Genomic DNA, 17,909 nt, shown 5'->3' with positions numbered 1-17,909 from the left:
AGGGGAGCCCTGTACTAAGATGTCTGCACCCCGGGGGCGGGGAGCAGGAGCAGGGAGCGGGAGCAGGGAGCAGGGAGCGGGAGCAGGGAGCGGGGAGGCGAACCTGAGGGCGAGACTGCCACCTGCTGGACAGCATCTTCAAACTTCTGCCAGCGCAGCCCGGCGCCGGGCAACGCGCTGCAGAACAGGCCGCCTTTGTAGTCCAGGCACCAGATATACTTCTCGGAGACCACCAAGCTGAGGATGCCATAGCCGGGACCCGAGTAGCCCATCCAGCTTTCTGCAAACTAACAAGGGCAGAGCCAGTGAGTTCTGTGGCAGAGGACACAGCCACATTTGGCTTACTGTTCTCAGTAAGAAAGGTGAGAGGATATCATTAACACGAGACGGTAGAAGGGGTCAACAAGACGCCAAGTCAATCCTTCTCCCAACCCCTGCTATCTGTGGACACCCCTCTACTACAAACGTTCTGAGACGCGTGCTGCTGTCTCCCTACGAAGACTCCCTGGAGTCCCTGGATGACATTTTCTCCTGTTCTAACACCTTTGCAAATGTAACGCTTAGAGAATCACATCACGTTACGAAGGAGCTGCTATTATTCTGCAGGCATACCTCACCTTACACAAAGAGCCAGGTTCTTCAACATTTGGATGCAAGTCAATTTTTTGTAGTCTAATCATTACAGAGGCACTGGATATATGGCACTACCACTGTCTTTCTTTTTTCCACCATATTTTCTTTTTTTTTTTTTTTTTTTTTTTCCTTTTTGAGACAGAGACTCGCTCTGTCGCCCAGGCTGGAGTACAGGGGCACGATCTCGGCTCACTGCAACCTCCGCCTCCTGGGTTCAAGCAATTCGCAATTCTCCTGCCTCAGGCTCCTGAGTACTTGGGATTACAGGCATCTGCCACCACACCCGGCTATTTTTTGTATTTTTAGTAGAGACGGGGTTTCGCCATGTTGGCCAGGCTGGTCTCGAACTCCTGACCTCAGGTGATTCGCCCACCTTGGCCTCCCAAAGTGCTGGGATTACAGGCGTGAGCCACTGTGCCCGACCTTGCTAGAATTCTTTTAAAAATCAAAGCTAAATAAAGTCTTTGTACTTTAACACTTTTCAATAAATGCAAAGAAGATAAATGTATTTGTACAGATACCCACATAGAAGTTAACTACTTCAAAGAAAATGGTGCCCAACTCTTCTCAATCCAGCCCTGCTCACCATGGCAAGTCTTACTTCCACACCCAACCTCCAAATAAAAACACACCATAAAATTTCTTGGCTTCCCAGCTACCTGGAGTGGGATGAAGAAGGGAGGAAGTTAGAGAGTCAGGGGCTCAAAGGGCCAGGATTCCTGTCACCTAAGTGAGGGCTTTCCTAAATTTCTGGCCTAGAATTCCAATACCCCACCCCAGCGACAGTCTGCCTGGCTAATGCCCAGACATTAGGGGGCCATGCTGCTTGCGCTTCCCGCAGCCCTGTACTTTGCTCAGTACCCTCACCTGAGTCCCACTCAACTGCGAGGATGTGAACATATACCTGGCTCCCCCTCAAGACTCTGAGGCTCAGGAAGATGGAATCCACAACTAGCTGCCATCTGCACTGTGGTCCCCAGCACAATCACAGAGGCTGACAGTCATGGCCACTCAAGAACCACTGGGTTGAAAAGATAAATGCCGGATGACTGAATAAAAGGCCACCCTTGGCCAGGCACAGCAGCTCACACCTGTAATCCCAGCACTTTGGGAAGCCGAGGCAGGCAGATTGCTTAAGCTCAGGAGTTCGAGACCAGCTTGGGCAATATGGCAAAACCCCTTCTCTACAAAAAATACAAAAATTAGCTGGGCATGGTGGCACACGCCTGTAGTCCCAGTGACTCAGGAAGCTGAGGCAGGTGGATCACTTGAGCCTGGGGAGGTCGAGGCAGCAATGAGCCATGATTGCGCCACTGCTCTCCATCCTGGGTGACAGAGTGAGACCCTGTCTCAAAAAAAAAAAAAAAGAAAGAAAGAAGAAAAAAAAGCCAGCCTTATGGCATTTTGTCTCAAAACAAGTAAGCAGCATGTTTCACTTCTGAGGCATGACAGCACAGAGGGTGAGTGAGGGGGTCCTGGGGCCCGCCCTTCACTTGCTATGTGACCTTGTGCAAGCTGTCTAGCTGTTCTGTGCTTCCATTTTCTCCTCTGTAAAATGGGGACAAGGAGAGTGCCTATTTTATAGTTTGTGTTTAGAGAAGTAAAAGAGTTAAACCTGTAAAGTGCTTCGTGGGATACCTGCACATGGTGAGCACTGACAAAGCGTCACACTGCTAGCACTGACAGAAGCCAGTGTAGACTGTGGAAAGCATACGTGGCTGTAAGTGCACAGCCATAATTCATACCTCACATCGACAGTTAGTAGGAGACAGGGCAAGACACAGTTTTGAAACAAATATATCTAGTAATAATTACTTGCTAAGGGAAGTAGGCACTTTTAAAAAAATCACTTTTAATATAAAATGCTCAAGGACAGTTAAAAGTCATCTCCTAGTTACATGTGCTGTGTGGACCTACAAAGACTGGTTACTCCAAACTGGTTCCTGTACAGCTCGCAGGGGAGCCTTGGAGCCACTGTTCGGAGGTTGAGGAGACAGCAGTTCTGGAAATGGCCTCGTGCTCTTGCAGATGGTTCCTCGGAGGGGTCTGAGGAGAAGGACAGGAGACTCCCTGCCTCCAAACTGCTCAGAGCTTTCTCTACTCCACAGGTGGACAGTCCTCTGCCCACTGGTTTTCTGAGATGGCCCCAGGCCAATTCAGCCCTGCCCTACGATGGCTAACAGTAAGTGCCTACACCAGCCTGCACTTGTGGGGTCAGAGGAAATAGCAAGACGCTACCTTGGTTGGGCAGGCAGGTTACTGAGCAGGGTAGAACAGGTCAGAAGTAGTTCAAGCCACTCATAGTCCCTGTGCTGGAAATCCCCTGAAACCCAAACTTGAAAACAGAGTTGGCCTACGGATTTTGCAGTAGGAATAGAATTTCTTTCCATGAGAAGGAAAATAATCAGTCTTGACAATTATTCCCCTTAAGAAAGAAGCCTTAGCTACTTTTCCTACCACCCGAACCCACATACCTGATCTGGCTTGAGCAGCCCAGCGTCCTCTGCACCCAGACGGCTCAGGTCCTGCTGGGAGCAACTAGGTCCGAGTTCTGTCACACTCGTCTCTGAGGATGAAGAAGGAAGCCCGTGGGCATAGATGTCCTCCTCATCGCTGGACGTCAATGTCTGATCCCGTGGAGGCTGCTCAAGCCAGGGCTTGTGAGTGCTGGCCGCCAAGGCAGAGACCGGAGTCAGCTGTCCTCCCACACTCCCCAAGACACGTTCAGACATGGGTATTTCTTTCTGACCTGTGTCATCATCAGTGACAGCATGCCAGAGATTTGTGCTGAGGTGGCCAGAGGCCTCCATGCTGGTTAGGACGTCCTGCTCTTGGCTGGGCTCCACGGGGCTGCCTTCATCAGCTCTGGTCCCCGGCAGCCACTGTTCAGCACTTGGGGCCCAGCTGAGGCTGGAAGGCACAGTGAGTGAGTTCAGGAGAGGGACTTCACAAAAAATGCTTTGGGGGCCAATGGGTTGGACGTCTTCCCCATCATGCGCCCCAGGAGAGCTGTCCTGTTCTTGGAAGGGTAACTGTGTGCTATTTGGTCCATCGTCTGCAGGACACGGCTCATCTTCGAGTCCCGTGACATCACTGCCTCCCACATCTTCCCTCGCTCCATTGAGCAGCTCCCGCCCATGTGCATGGTGACAGTGTGGCATTTCAGTTCTAATGTCATCTTCCTCAGCCAGAGAATCAGGCACTGATCCTGACACCTCCAGGACATTAAACGTTTCGGGGTCAGTATTTTCCTGCGGGACACCGTTCACTTCACCACTGAAGCCGCTTTCCTGGTCTGGAGACTCTGCACTTAACTGATCCACGCTACTGCCCAGGACACTTGAGGTCATCGACAGCAAGTCTGTGTTCAAGGACTGGGGACTGTCCCCAGGAAATTCGGAGCAGGGTGTGGATTCCAGGGAGCTGTGACAGGTGCTCCTGCTTCCACCTTCTAATTCAGAATAAGAACATTCAAAATAAGGCACGGTTCCATATGATTAGTAAGAGACTAACTTGCACACATATTTTTGGCTCAAGAAAAAAATATTTTAAATAAAGGATATTTGGTGAATGAAGAATAAACCTCTTAAGTACAAATAATCCCAACAAAGAGATGCTTTCTATGCATGCAAGTACTGAACAAATCCATGGGTTTGAGGGCAGCTAAGAAAAACCAGGGACAAACTGAGATGTTCACCTGGGTCACAAACCAATTCCTTATAATTATTAAAATGCTTAGAAATCTAATAACATTTCCTTCAGTGTTGCAGTCATCTTAGCTAGAGAGGATTAACAGGAACCAAGGAGTAAAAGGTTTGAAAAATTCAGTGTTACACAGCCATAACAAAGAATGAAATCTGGGCTGTGCACAGTGGTTCATGCTCATAAGCCATCCTAGCACTTTGGGAGGCTGAGGCGGGTGGGCCACCTTAGGTCAGGAGTTCAAGACCAGCCTGTCCAACATGGTAAACCCCTGCCTCTACTAAAAATACAAAAACTTAGCTGGGCGTGGTAGTGGGCACCTGTAATCCCAGCTACTCAGGAGGCTGAGGCAGGAGAATTGCTTGAACTTGGGAGGTGGAGGTTGCAGTGAGCTGAGATCGCACCATTGCACTCTGGCCTGGGTGACAACAGTGAAACTCCGTCTCCAATAAATAAATAAATAAATAAATAAAAATAAAGAATGAAATCTTGTCCTTTACAGCAACATGGATGGAACCGCTGGCCGTAATCCTAAGCAAATTAATGCAGCAGGAACAGAAAACCAACAGCATGTTCTGACTTGTAAGTGGGAGCCAAACATTGAGCACGCACGGACACAAACATGGGAAGGACAGACACTGTGGACCTCCAGAGCAGGAGAGGAGGCGGCATGGGTCAAAAACCACCTACTGCATACTGTGCTCACTACCTGGGTGCTGTATACCCATGTAATAAACCTGCGCATGGACCCCCTGTATTTAAAATAAAAGTTGAAAAAAAAAAGAAAAAAATTCAATGTTAACTCCCATATTTGGTAGCATATTCAACACTAAACATAAAATGTCCCAAGTATTTACCAGCATAGATCTTCTGGTTTCCACGACTTTCCACCCAGGCTCACAGAATCTCTGGTTTAATCAATGGTATACATGGATAAACCAACACTTTTTTTTTTTTTTTTTTGAGAGGGAGTCTTGCTCTGTGGCGAGGCTGGAGTGCAGTGGCGTGACCTCGGCTCACTGCATCCTCTGCCTCCAGGGTTCAAGTGATTCTCCTGCCTCAGCCTCCCGAGTGACTGAGATTACAGGCACCTGCCACCAAGCCCAGCTAATTTATGTGTTTTTAGTAGAGACGGGGTTTCACCACGTTGGCCAGGATGGTCTCAATCTCTTGACCTCGTGATCCGCCTGCCTTGGCCTCCCAAAGTGTTGGGATTACAGGCATGAGCCACTGCGCCCGGCCCCGACATTTTAATTTAAATACTGAAAACTATGCCAGGCGCGGTGGCTCACACTGTAATCCCAGCACTTTGGGAGGCCGAGGCGGGCAGATCACCTGAGTTTGGGAGTTCAAGACCAGCCTGACCAACATGGAGAAACCCTGTATCTACTAAAAATACAAAATTCGCTGGGCATGCATACTCGGGAGGCTGAGGCAGGAGAATCGCTTGAACTCAGGAGGCAAGGTTGCAGTGAGCCGAGATCGTGCCATTGCACTCCAGCCTGGGCGATGAGCGAAACTCTGTCGCAAAAAATAAATAAATAATATAAATACATAAATAAATATTGAAAAGTACAAAACTGAGACCCTTTAAGCAGGGTGGTGAGTACACACAGGTGTTCTGTCATCATTTAGACCTTACAGTGTGTGTGTGTGTATGTGTGTGTGTGTGTGTATTTTCCGTTAATGTGAAGTATTTTGCAGTAAAACTCCTTTGGGGAAGAAATGTATGTGTTCTCCGCTTTTGGATGTATGGAGCATTGCTCACTCAGTGAGCAGCAGCACTCCCAGAGAATCTGGAAAGACTGTAACCCCAGATGGGTGTGTGCCAGCTACAGAGCGTACCTGTCTTCTTCTTCTTCTTCTTCCTTTTCACTTTGATAGGCTTCACGACAAGCTCCTGGTCAAAGTCCTCTGAGCTGATGGCGTTGAATCTCTGTGACGGGGGCTGGCTGCCCTTGCCCAGCTCAGGGGTGGCCTGGAGCCCAGGGGGCAGGAGCCCGGAGCCGCTGTCGGTGGAGTTGAGCGAGCTGCTCCTGCTCCTTGGCTCGCTGGCCACGGAGCTGGCCATGGAAGAGCCTCTGAGCCTCGTCTCAGAAACTGTGGCCCCTGGCAGCTTCTCCGCTTGCTGCACGTGGACACGCTCTGAGCATCCAGACATCTCCAGACCATCTCTCACTAAGAAAGAAGAGTCTGGTTTTACCACTGGTGATCCAAGAGAGAGCTGATGTGCACTTATCCACGTTTGCTAGCCCTAAATACCAGTTGTCACAGAGGCACCAGCCAGCTAAAGAACTGAATGATTCTAAATTCATAGAAACCAGCAAAACTAGGATGGGCACGGTGACTCACACCTGTAATCCCAGCACTTTGGGAGGCCGAGGCGGGCGGATCACAAGGTCAGGAGATCAAGACCATCCTGGCTAACACAGTGAAACCCCGTCTCTACTAAAAATACAAAAAATTAGCCGGGCATGGTATCGGGCGCCGGGGGTCCCAGCTACTTGGGAGGCTGAGGCAGGAGAATGGTGTGAACCTGGGAGGCAAAGCTTGCAGTGAGCCGAGATTGCGCCACTGCACTCCAGCCTGGGCGACACAGCGAGACTCCGTCTCAAAAAAAAAAAAAAAAAAACCCACCAAAACTAAAAGAATCACACAAAAGAGTCTAAGAAATAGTTTTTGTTCTTCAAGAAGCTCATATATTAAAATCAGTAAAATAATTTGCCATAGCTGTCTTTTTATATTTATTTATTTATTTATTTTTGAGACGGAGTCTCAAAATTTAGCAGGGTGTGGTGGTGCACGCCCATAGTCCCAGCTACTTGGGAGGCTGAGGTGGGAGAATCATTTGAGCCTGGGAGGTGGAGGTTGCAGTGAGCTGAGATCATGCCACTGCACTCCAGCCTGCACGACAGAGTGAAACCTGTCTCAAAAAAAAAAAAAAAAAAAGTAAAAAAATACTAAGAATACAGCATTTCTCGCTTCAATTTACAAATTATTTACAAATGAGAGATGCCTGTGTATAACAAAACAGCTTAGTTATACTTCATACTAAGACTCTGCCTTGAATACACTTTAAGATTACTCAAAGGGCATTTGAAAAATACATGTGTACCTGTAATTAAGTTTCCTGGAAGAGGGAAAGGTAATTTTCCATTAGAACAAACTCAAGACAGAGAAGTCCATTACCACACAGCATCAAGGCCAGTAGACCGCAGAGTGAGAGCAGGCATGTGAGTACCTGTCTCCTGTCCCCAAGCCCAAGGGCCAGTGAGCTTCCCACTGCAGTGGACTCATCTTTCCTGCAACACAACACCACAGGGCACCAGGCCAGAGCAGTTCCAGCTACAGTACCCTCAACACAAGACCACAGCCCACTTTGATCCATTCGCCATCCTCTCTTTATCGGGGATCCTCCGTGTGCCAGACACAGGGCTAGCTGCTGGGACATGGCAGTCCATAAGACACAGGAATTCCTGCCCTTGAAGCACCCACATTCTATTGAGGGCATGTGTTAGGGGCAGACTGCAGGCAATGAAGTGTACACTGGAGACTGGAGGGGAGGACTCTGCTGTGAAGCGACTTGCTGAACATTACATAAGTTAATGGCAGATCTTGCCTAGAGCTCCCTGTCCAATAGGCAGCCACCAGCTACTTGTAAGTATTGAAATTCAAATTGATCAAAATTGAACAAAATTTAGGCTGGGCGCGGTGGCTCATGCCTGTAATCCCATCACTTTGGGAGGCTAAGGTGGGAGGACTGCCTGAGCTCAGGAGTTTGAGACCAGCCTGGGTAACATGGTGCATGGTGAAACCCCGTTTCTACTAAAATACAAAATATTAGCCTGGTGTGGTGGTGCACACCTGTAATCCCAGCTATTCGGGAGGCTAAGGCAGGAGAATCGTTCGAACCCAGGAGGTGGACGTTGCAGTGACCAGAGACTGCACCACTGCACTCTAGCCTGGGATACAGAGCAAGACTCTGTCTCAAAAAATAAAATAAAATAAAATAAAAATTAAACAAAATGTAAAATTCATCTCTCAGCTGCACTTGCTATATTGCAAGTACTCAGCAGCCACACATGGACAGGGACTGCCTACCAGACAGGGCAGATGGGAGCATCTTCATCACTGCAGAAAGCTCTATGGGCAGCAGAGGTCCAGAGCTTAGCCTGGTGGCTCCAAGTCACCACCCTTCCTGAAAGCCATGCTAACCCTTTGATGACACTGTCTGAGGGGCCCCCAGCTCATAAACTCAAGAGTCAGAGCTTATTCACTTCTTATACAAATTATGTTTTGGAATATTCACCCCAATTTGCCCTCTCTGACATCAGAGGTAATGGTAGTGAGGAGGAGGGTGATGGGGCCCACATGGCTGTTGTTGCCACCATTAGGAACAAGTTCCCTGAGGAACCCAAATATATAAAGTATGTGGATGTCCGCAAGAGGACACATATTAGGATTCTTTGCTCATTAAAATTTGGGCTTGTATGAATTACCAAAAAATGTCAAAAGCACAGAGAAAAATAAATCCTACAAGGAAGAACTGAGTTAAGGGTAAATGGTATGTCCCAGATGACAGATTTAAATATTCTAAAACTTTATGCAAATCTATGTCTTTTGGAGCATTAATCCCACATACTGTCTCAGACGGAGAGCAGGGATCAGTAAAGTGGTTTCTGATTTTTCCTTCCTCCTTTCTCAATCTCCCCATCTTCCACAACCATGAAAGCAACTCCACTAAATGTGAGACTATCTGATGTAAGCCTTAAAGTAGGTGACTTTCAAGAAATGTACTGTAAATGCTATTTTAACAATCAGAGGAGCGGCCGGGCACACTGGCTCACGCCTTTAATCTCAGCACTTTGGGAGGCGGAGGCAGGCGGATCGCCTGAGGTCGGGAGTTTGAGACCTGCCTGACCAACACGGAGAAACCCTGTCTCTACTAAAAATACAAAATTAGCCTGACGTAATGGCGCATGCCTGTAATCCCAGCTACTCAGGAGGCTGAGGCAGGAGAATAGCTTGAACCTGGGAGGCAGAGGTTGCGGTGAGCTGAGATTGCATCATTGCACTCTAGCCTGGGCAACAAGAGCGAAACTCCATCTCAAAAAAAAAAAAAAAGAATCACAGGAAACCCTCCAAATCCTCCATGTTCAAATAAAGTTGCAATAGTTTAGCAAAATAATTGTAAGTTTTTGGTTTTGGTTTTGAGATGAGGTCTCACTCTGTCATCCAGGCTGGAGTGCAGTGCTGCAATCTTAGCTTACAGCAACCTCTGCCTCCCAGGCTCCAGTGATCCTCTCACCTCAGCCTCCCAAGTCCTTGAGACCACAGGCGCATGCCACCACGTCTGGCTAGTTTTTTGTATTTTTGGTAGAGACAGGGTTTTACCATGTTGCCCAGGCTGGTCTTAAAGTCCTGAGCTTAAGCGATCCACCCACCTCAGCCTCCCAAAGTGCTGGGATTACAGGCGTGAGCCACCGTGCCTGGCCCAATGGTAAGTTTGATCAATTATTAACTGCAATTACAAACAACAGAGTATAGTACTTCCCATCATATACATGGTACATTTTATAATAAATACAAACCTGTTGATGTTAATCCTTCAGGCCTGCTTGAAATTCTTATAATGTTCCTATCTCCTTTCAAGAAAAATATTTCATTTTCTGTGCACGAAACAGACACAATATCACCGGATCCTTCCAAACCAGCAATTGTGGCCTGTCAAAAAAAAAAAAAAAAAATCACAAAACTAAACAACGGTAACAGCTCAAAGCATAAAAATGCATGTGTGAGAGTCCAAATCAGTCAAATGATAACTGCACTTTACTATGGTAACTTTCTGAAAATTCCAATTCAATCCAAAGTTAGGTAACATCTCACAGATTGGTAAGCAGGATCTGAGGGGTCCCCTGGCATGGTGGGGCCTCGGTCATCTCCGACCCACGTGCCACCCTGCCCTCGTCCCTGCTGCAGGTGCACCGGCCCTGCCAGCCCAGTCCCAGCCCTGTTCCTCCATGGTGAATGCACGTGCTTCTCTTTCTGCTCAAATTCCTTTCCTATCCATGTTTGCTGGGGAAGTTCCAGTTCTCTCCAGAAGCCACCTCTGTGAGAAGCAGCCTCTCACAAGCTCGCCCTCTGCTGCAACACCCAGGGCTCTCAGGGCTTGCAGCACCTCATCCAAACTTCCGCTTGGTGCCCCACTCCTGGGCTGAAATAACGTGCAGACACGTCTAGTCCCCCTACTGTGTGCATTCCTGCAGGAGAGGCCAGTGTGCACTGCAACTCATGGGTTTTGAATGAATACATGAAGGGAGGGGAGGTTCCTCCAGCATTATCTGAAAGCGGGTGGCAACAAAACACAGGACATCCTGAGCCCACACTGACTTAAAGCAAGTCCTTGCTTTGCTGTAGACAGTGCAAATAAAGAGACTAGTCTGTTGTAGAAGGAGAGTCTATGTTTTTGGCTAATTTTAAATAACTGATGGACTGCTGCAAACATAACATTTGTTTCCGAAAGCTGCCAGTCATGCTGCCACTGGGTGGTCCAGTCTCTGAGGGTGACTGTGACATCTGTCCCAGACGGTCCCCTGTCTCCATTTCTCTACCTATAAAATGAAGTTAATTATACCTACTGGGTAAAGCATCGGGTAAGTGCTCAGATGAAAGAACCAATGCACAGTTACAAAGCATCTTGATGCTACTAATTAATAAGTGCACATAAGTTCAAAAGGTATCCAGGGAAAGAAGTTCTCTGTAACTGAGGAAAGGGTGCAAAAATACCTTTCAGAATATCCCTTATAAAATGAACAAACTCAAGGCACCTTGGTGATTCCCCTAAGTCGATGCTTCTTCCACCCCCACCCCATTTTACAGGAAAACAAACCAGGCTCCGGCCGATAAGAGACTCTTGGTTAAAGGCAGAACCAGGCTAGAAGAGTCGAGTCTAGTTCTGCCCCCCACCCCGGGCCAGTTTTCTTTCTGCCAAACCAGTGTTACCAGGCACGGCTGATAATAATTCATAAGACTTCAATGAGGAGAAGATGAACTTCATGTTCTGCTGACACACACCAAAGAAGAAAACCCTTTCTTTTCTTTTTTTCAAATGAAGTCTTGCTCTGTCACCCAGGCTGCAGTGCAGTGGTGTGATCTTGGCTCATTGCAACCTCCGCCTCCCAGGTTCAAGCAATTCTCCTGCCTCAGCCTCCCGAGTAGCCAGGACTACAGGCGCCCACCACCATGCCTGGCTAATTTTTGTATTTTTAGTAGAGACGGAGTTTCACCATGTTGGCCAGGCTGGTCTTGAACTCCTGACCTCAGGTGATCCACCTACCTCGGCCTTCCAAAGTGCCCAAAGTGCTGGGATTACAGGCGTGAGCCACTGCGCCTGGCTGAAAACCGTTTATTTTCTACAGTGAGGCTCTGCTTACAAAAGAAAGGGGTGCCTGTCAGAGGCCCGCTGAGCTCAGAATGGAAGAACGTGAACAGGACAGGGCCCGGTCTAGAGTCTGGGGGTGAGGAGTCGGGAGGGTGAGGCAGGGAGTTTATTTTAAAAAGAGCAAAAGCTCTGCTCTTAAGACAAGGAGAAACTGAAACTAAACAGCTTTGTTTAAAGTTTCTAAATCTGTCTCTGATGATAATCTGTTATCATCTCGGTTTAAGCAGAAATTATTTCCTACCATGATTTTAATGATGTTGGAAATTTGCCCAAGATATATTGCTAAGTAAAGAAAACTGAAAATAAAAAACAAAAAACAAAAAAAACCAAGTGGCGGCCGGGCACGGCGGTTCACGCCTGTAACCCCAGCACTTTGGGAGGCCGAGGCAGGCGGATCACCTGAGTCAGGAGTTCGAGACCAGCCTGGCCAACATGGTGAAACCCTGTCTCTACTAAAAATACAAAAAAATTAGCCAGGCGTGGTGGTGCGCACCTGTAATCCCAGCTACTTGGGAGGCTGAGGCAGGAGAATTGCTTGAACTCAGGAGGTGGAGGTTGCAGTGAGCCCAGATTGCACCACTGCACACTGCACTCCAGCCTGGGTGACATACTAGGACTCCATCTCAAAAAAAAAAAACAAAACAAAAAAAACAGGCATGGTGGCTCACGCCTGTAATCCCAGCAATTTGGGAGGCCAAGGCGGGCAGATCATGAGGTCAGGAGTTCAAGACCAGCCTGACCAACATTGTGAAACCTTGTCTCTACTAAAAATACAAAAATTAGCCAGGCGTGGTGGCATGCGTCTGTAATCCCAGCTACTCAGGAGGCTGAGGCAGGAGAATCGCTTGAACCTGGGAGGTGGAGGTTGCAGTAAGCCGAGATCATGCCACTGCACTCCAGCCTGGGTGACAGAGCGAGACTCTTTCTCAACAACAACAACAACAACAACAACAACAACAACAAAAAGAACAAGTTTAATTTTGTGTTTACATACAAAAAACATACATAATTTCTCGGCAGAAAATTGGACCTAAAAGTCAAAACCAAATTTTTTTTTTCAAATCTATAAAAATTACCAAACCTTCATTTGATTTCCTTGACTGGCCCAAAGGAAAAAGTAAAGTGTAAGTCAATACTGCTCCTGGTAGCATTCTGAGGGCCCTGAGTAGAACAGTTTATAGAGATACATTCTCTTGCCTATAGACACAGAAGATATGGCGGCGTCCCTTCACTTACCTGGTTGACTGTGTCTAGGAGATAGATACTATATTCATTCCAACTCAGCACCCAGCCTTCTTGAAAGAAACATGAAACAAGCCCCAGGTGCCTCTCAGGTAAGCTGCAACTTCCACTGTTGGGGGATTCCAGACGCGGGTGCAGTTCAAAAGGCTTGACTCCCCCGGCAAAAGCATCTTTTAAGATAAACGTGGCTTGAACAGTCCCGTGGACGTCAGCCTTCCATAGCCGGAGCCCGGGCCGTGACGCATACAAGGTTAGATCACTTTGCTTACAGAGTCCTGGTATAAAACAAGCACCAAATTTCCCAGTACTAAAATTAGAAGAAAGAAAGAAAGAACAAAAAACAGACATGGACCGATTTAAAGTAATGCAGTTGTCAACCCTTAATATTAAGTACAACAAGAATTTTTTGGCTAAGACAATAATTGATTTTTCACCCTTTCTACTGTTTGTTTTTTGTCAAACCACACTGTCATCCCTGTACCAACAGAGGCCCGACCACACCCTCACAGGTGTGTGTGCCCCATTAGCACACAGGGAACCATTCACTGAGTACTCACACAGCCTGCACTGTGCCTGGCACTTGATCCCACTCTCGTGTCTAATCCTTACAACAACCATGTGTGGCAGATACAGTCACGCACCACATAACATTGTATTCAGGCTGGATGCATCATGCCTGCAATCTCAGCACTTTGGGAGGCCAAGGCGGCAGATCATCTGAGGTCAGGAGTTTGAGACTAGCCTGGCCAACATGGTGAAACCATGCCTCTACTAAAAATACAAAAATTAGCCAGGCATGGTGGTGCATGCCTGTAGTCCCAGCTACTCGGGAGGCTGAGGCAGGAGAATCGCTTGAACCTGGGAGGCAGAGTTTGCAGTGAGCTGAGATAGTGCCACTACTGTACTCCAACCTGGGTGACAGAGCAAGACTCTGCTTCAAAAACAACAACAACAAACCATTTTAGTCAATGATGGACCGCAAATACAACAGTGGTGCCGTAAGATTATAATACCATATTTTTATGGTACCTTTTCTATGTTTAGACATACAAATACTTACCGTTGTGCTACAGCTGCCTAAAGTATTCAGTACAGTCACATGTGGTGCAGGTCTGTAGCCCAGGAGCAATATGCTGTACCATTTAGCCCAGGTGTGAAGTAGGTTGTACCTACCACCTACGCTTGTCAGTACACTCAATGCTGTTCATACAACAAAGATGTCACCTAACAATGCATTTCTCAGAATATATCCCTGTTGTTAGGTGACACATGACTGTATTACAACTCCCGTTTTGGAGGAGAGGAAACTGAGGCAGAAGGTGAAGAATCCAGGTCTGCTCATCCTTTCCCTGCTCTGATTCTGTTGCTTCTGACGTCTGATTGTTGTGCTCAGTCCACATCCTGAATGAATGAGCTTCACAGCAACCCATCTATATTGTTGCCTTTTCAGAATTTCTCTAAACCCATCAGAGGCACCAATGTCCCTTCCTGCCCCCAAGCTTGATATTTTTTCTTTCTGAAATTATGAAATATCTGACACAAACAAAAGAATATGCTATATATAGAGTCACAGGTCACTTAGTGACAGGGATGTTCGAGAAATATGTCATTAGGCGATGTCTTCGTTGTGTGAACATCATAGAGCGTACTTACACAAACCTAGATGGCACGGCCTATGACACACCCACATAGTCTAGCCCAGGGCTGTCCAATCTTTTGGCTTCCCTGGGCCACATTGGAAGAAGAAGAATTGTCTTGGGCCACACATAAAATACACTAACGATAGCTGATGAGCTAATAATAATAATAATAATAATAATAATAATAGTCACAAAAAAAACCTCTTTTTTTTTTTGAGACAGAGTTTTGCTCTTGTTGTCCAGGCTGGAGCGCAATGGCGCAATCTGGGCTCAATGCAATGGAACCTCTCCCTCTTGGGTTCAAGTGATTCTCCTGCCTCAGCCTCCCATGTAGCTGGGATTATAGGTGTGCACCACCATGCCCAGCTAACTGTGTATTTTTAGTAGAGATGGGGTTTTACCATGTTGGCCAGGCTGGTCTCGAACTCCTGACCTCAAGTGATCCACCTGCCTTGGCTTCCCAAAGTGCTGGGATTACAGGCATGAGCCACTGCACCTGGCCAAAAAATCTCATTTTAAGAAAGTTTACAAATTTGTGTTGGGCCGTGGGTTGGACAAGCTTAGTCTAGCCTATTGCCCTGGACTGCAAACCCGTACTCCATATGACTGTACTTAACACTGTAGGCACCTGTAACATAATGATGACTGTTTGTCTATCTAAAAACAACACGTAATGTGTGGCGCTAAGACACCAGCTGATAGGAATTTTTTCAGCTCTATTATAATCTTCTGCGACCACTGTCATACATGCAGTCCGTCAATGACTGAAATGTTGTTATGCAGTGCACCACTGTGTATATGTACATATATCCATGCAGTTATGAAGCCTAGCAAGGAAAGGTACACCTGGGAACCCATCCCCAAACTTAGGAAAGAAATCATCAGTCACCCAACCAATGTTCTCCTGTGCTCCTAACACTTCCTGCCCCCTTGTGCCCCAGATGGAACCACTGGACTGCATTTTGCCTTTATCATTTCCTCACTTTTTTGTTGGTTTAATCACATATCTATGTATCTCTAAAGACAATATAATTTAGTATTGTTTATCTTTCATTTTTATTAAAATGTATGATGCTAATTGTACTCTTTTGCTTTTTCTCACTTAACACTATGTTTCTCAGATATATCCTTGTTGATAAAAAGACGCTGTTGCACTAATTCGTTTCTACTGCTGAATGGTACAGTAAGTCCTACTCAGCGTCCACAGGTTCTTAGAAACTACAACTGTAAGCGAAATGACATAGAGCAGGTCCTCAGATAACACCATCTCCTTCAACAACATTGGTGAGGGAAAAACACTGGTTTTGTTATATGTTGTTTTGCTAATGTCGTAGTTTCCAAGAACCTATCAATGACATTAAACGAGGACTTAATGTATTCCACAATTCATTTATTCATTTTCTTGTTGATGGATATTTCAATTATTATTTTTTAAAGCTATTTTGAGCAATTGTGCTACGAGCATTTCTGTGCATACCCCTTAGCCCACAGGTGTCAGAGTCTGTCACGGACACTCAGGATGCAGTTGGTGGGCTGTGGGGTAATCGCTGGGTTGCTGAGAGCATATTCAAGTTTAGAAGACAACTTCAAGCTTTTTAAACGTGATTATACCAATCTACACTTCCACTGGCAATCTGAGTTCTCATTATTTCTCAGGATGCTAACAGAGTTCACATGTAAGCATTTCAGTTCAGCCCTATGCCTGGCTGATTCCTTCTCCCAAATACTTCTCAGACTGTGAAAAGCAGAAACAGCACTGGTTTTAGAGCTAGCCCTGGGCTCGATGTCCAGCCTTGACACTTAGTGGGTGCGTGGTACGTGCAATTATTGAACTTTTCTGGACCCGTTTCCCATTCTGTAAACCAGGCAGAGTAACTCCCATCTCAAAGGCTGAAGTGAGGAATTAATGAGATTACTTACGTGCAGCACAAAAGCAATGCTTGTGACACTAAGTCCCCATAAGTGCTCAACTGTCCTGAACGAGGCTACAGGCAGGTCACAGTTGAGAGCTGCCTCTGTGCCACTGCTTCCCCACCAGACCTCGGCCAACTTGTGCTGTGCCTGTTCCCACACTCCCTGCACACAGCAGCACACCCAACCCTAGAGGCCACCCCCACCCACACAGGCAAACAGATAGTTATTTGCGGGGTTTCTTCGCACACCAGAATCTCACTAGGTCCCTCTGGCACCTCAGTAACTAAATCCCTTTGGATAGGGTCCAAGGAGGATATTATATATCAAATTCAGCTTTGAAACAATGATCGTTAGGACGAACCAAGGGTGTTTTGACATCGTGGATCTTTTATGGACAACTCTATCAACAGCACCGTATCTGATTACTGCCTTTGGTGGGTTTGTTCTGGAGAGGTCCTCTAAATAGAGCGAACCAGAGGAATTCCAGCAAGGGAGCCCATAATCTCTTCCTCCTGCCTTTCCTGTCAATCAATTTCTCTTGGCGATCCAATTTTTAAATGTTTTCCTTCTATTTGTAGGACCCCTGAAAAATCTCTTGTCATTTCCATTTTGACTGGTTCATCTTATGTAAGTAAAGCACTCATGTTAACAAACATTTAGTGATTCCTACATTCTGTAAGACATCGTGTTTGATGCTCTGGGTAAAATAAAAAATAAATAAGATGAGGTCCTCAGCCTGTCTCATAACACTGTGCTGACCTGTGTGAACAATCACATCAGCATCTGGAAGCGCCATCTGAGGCTCAAAGAGCTGCTCAAAGAGCTCAGATCAAGGTGGTGCATCTGAGTGGGCATGAGAAGGCGAGGTCCTGAACACCAGGTGGACTCTTACCCTGGAGGAAGGGAAAGGAGCCCTGCTGAGCAAGGTCCTGGGAGTGGCTGCCTCTAAAACTGCTGAATAGCTGGGCATGGTGGCTCACACCTGTAATCCCAGCACTTTTGGAGGCCAAGGAGGGAGGATTGCTTGAGCCCAGGAGTTTGACAACAGCCTGGGTGACCTAGAGAGACACCATCTCTACAAATTAAAAAATTTAGCCAGGCATGGTGGTGCGTGCCTGTAGTCCTAGTTACTCGGGAGGCTGAGGGAGGAGGATCGCCTGAACCCAGCTGTTCAAGGCTGCAGTGAGCTGTGATCACACCACTGCACCCCAGCCTTGGTGACACAGCAAGACCCTGTCTCTAAAAAATAAAAAGAACGGAAATGTCTGATGAGTGGGTTGGTCAAAGGCAGTGAAGCTGTGAAGAACCAGCTAGAGCCCGGTACAAATTGTCCTAAG

At 46.9% G+C, this 17,909-nt stretch overlaps 1 protein-coding gene across 3 annotated transcripts in view; it reads right to left on the bottom strand.

Annotated features, from left to right (window-relative positions):
- TECPR2 (tectonin beta-propeller repeat containing 2) overlaps positions 1–17,909 on the bottom strand; it is a 140,127-nt gene that overhangs the window by 67,310 nt on the left and 54,908 nt on the right. For all 3 annotated transcript variants that reach the window (XM_031001496.3, XM_063698198.1, XM_063698197.1), the window contains exons 6-10: positions 13,013–13,325; positions 9,927–10,059; positions 6,181–6,513; positions 3,108–4,084; positions 104–287 (exon numbers count right to left, since the gene is read on the bottom strand). In XM_031001496.3, coding sequence (XP_030857356.3) covers positions 104–287; positions 3,108–4,084; positions 6,181–6,513; positions 9,927–10,059; positions 13,013–13,325 — 1,940 coding nt within the window. The remainder of the gene's footprint in view (positions 1–103; positions 288–3,107; positions 4,085–6,180; positions 6,514–9,926; positions 10,060–13,012; positions 13,326–17,909) is intronic.

The sequence above is a fragment of the Gorilla gorilla genome, chromosome 15, assembly GCF_029281585.2.
Source record: "Gorilla gorilla gorilla isolate KB3781 chromosome 15, NHGRI_mGorGor1-v2.1_pri, whole genome shotgun sequence".
In the NCBI taxonomy this organism is placed as follows: Eukaryota; Metazoa; Chordata; class Mammalia; order Primates; family Hominidae; genus Gorilla; species Gorilla gorilla.
Note: the sequence above shows the minus strand (reverse complement) of the source record. Positions and strands in the feature narration are given on the sequence as shown.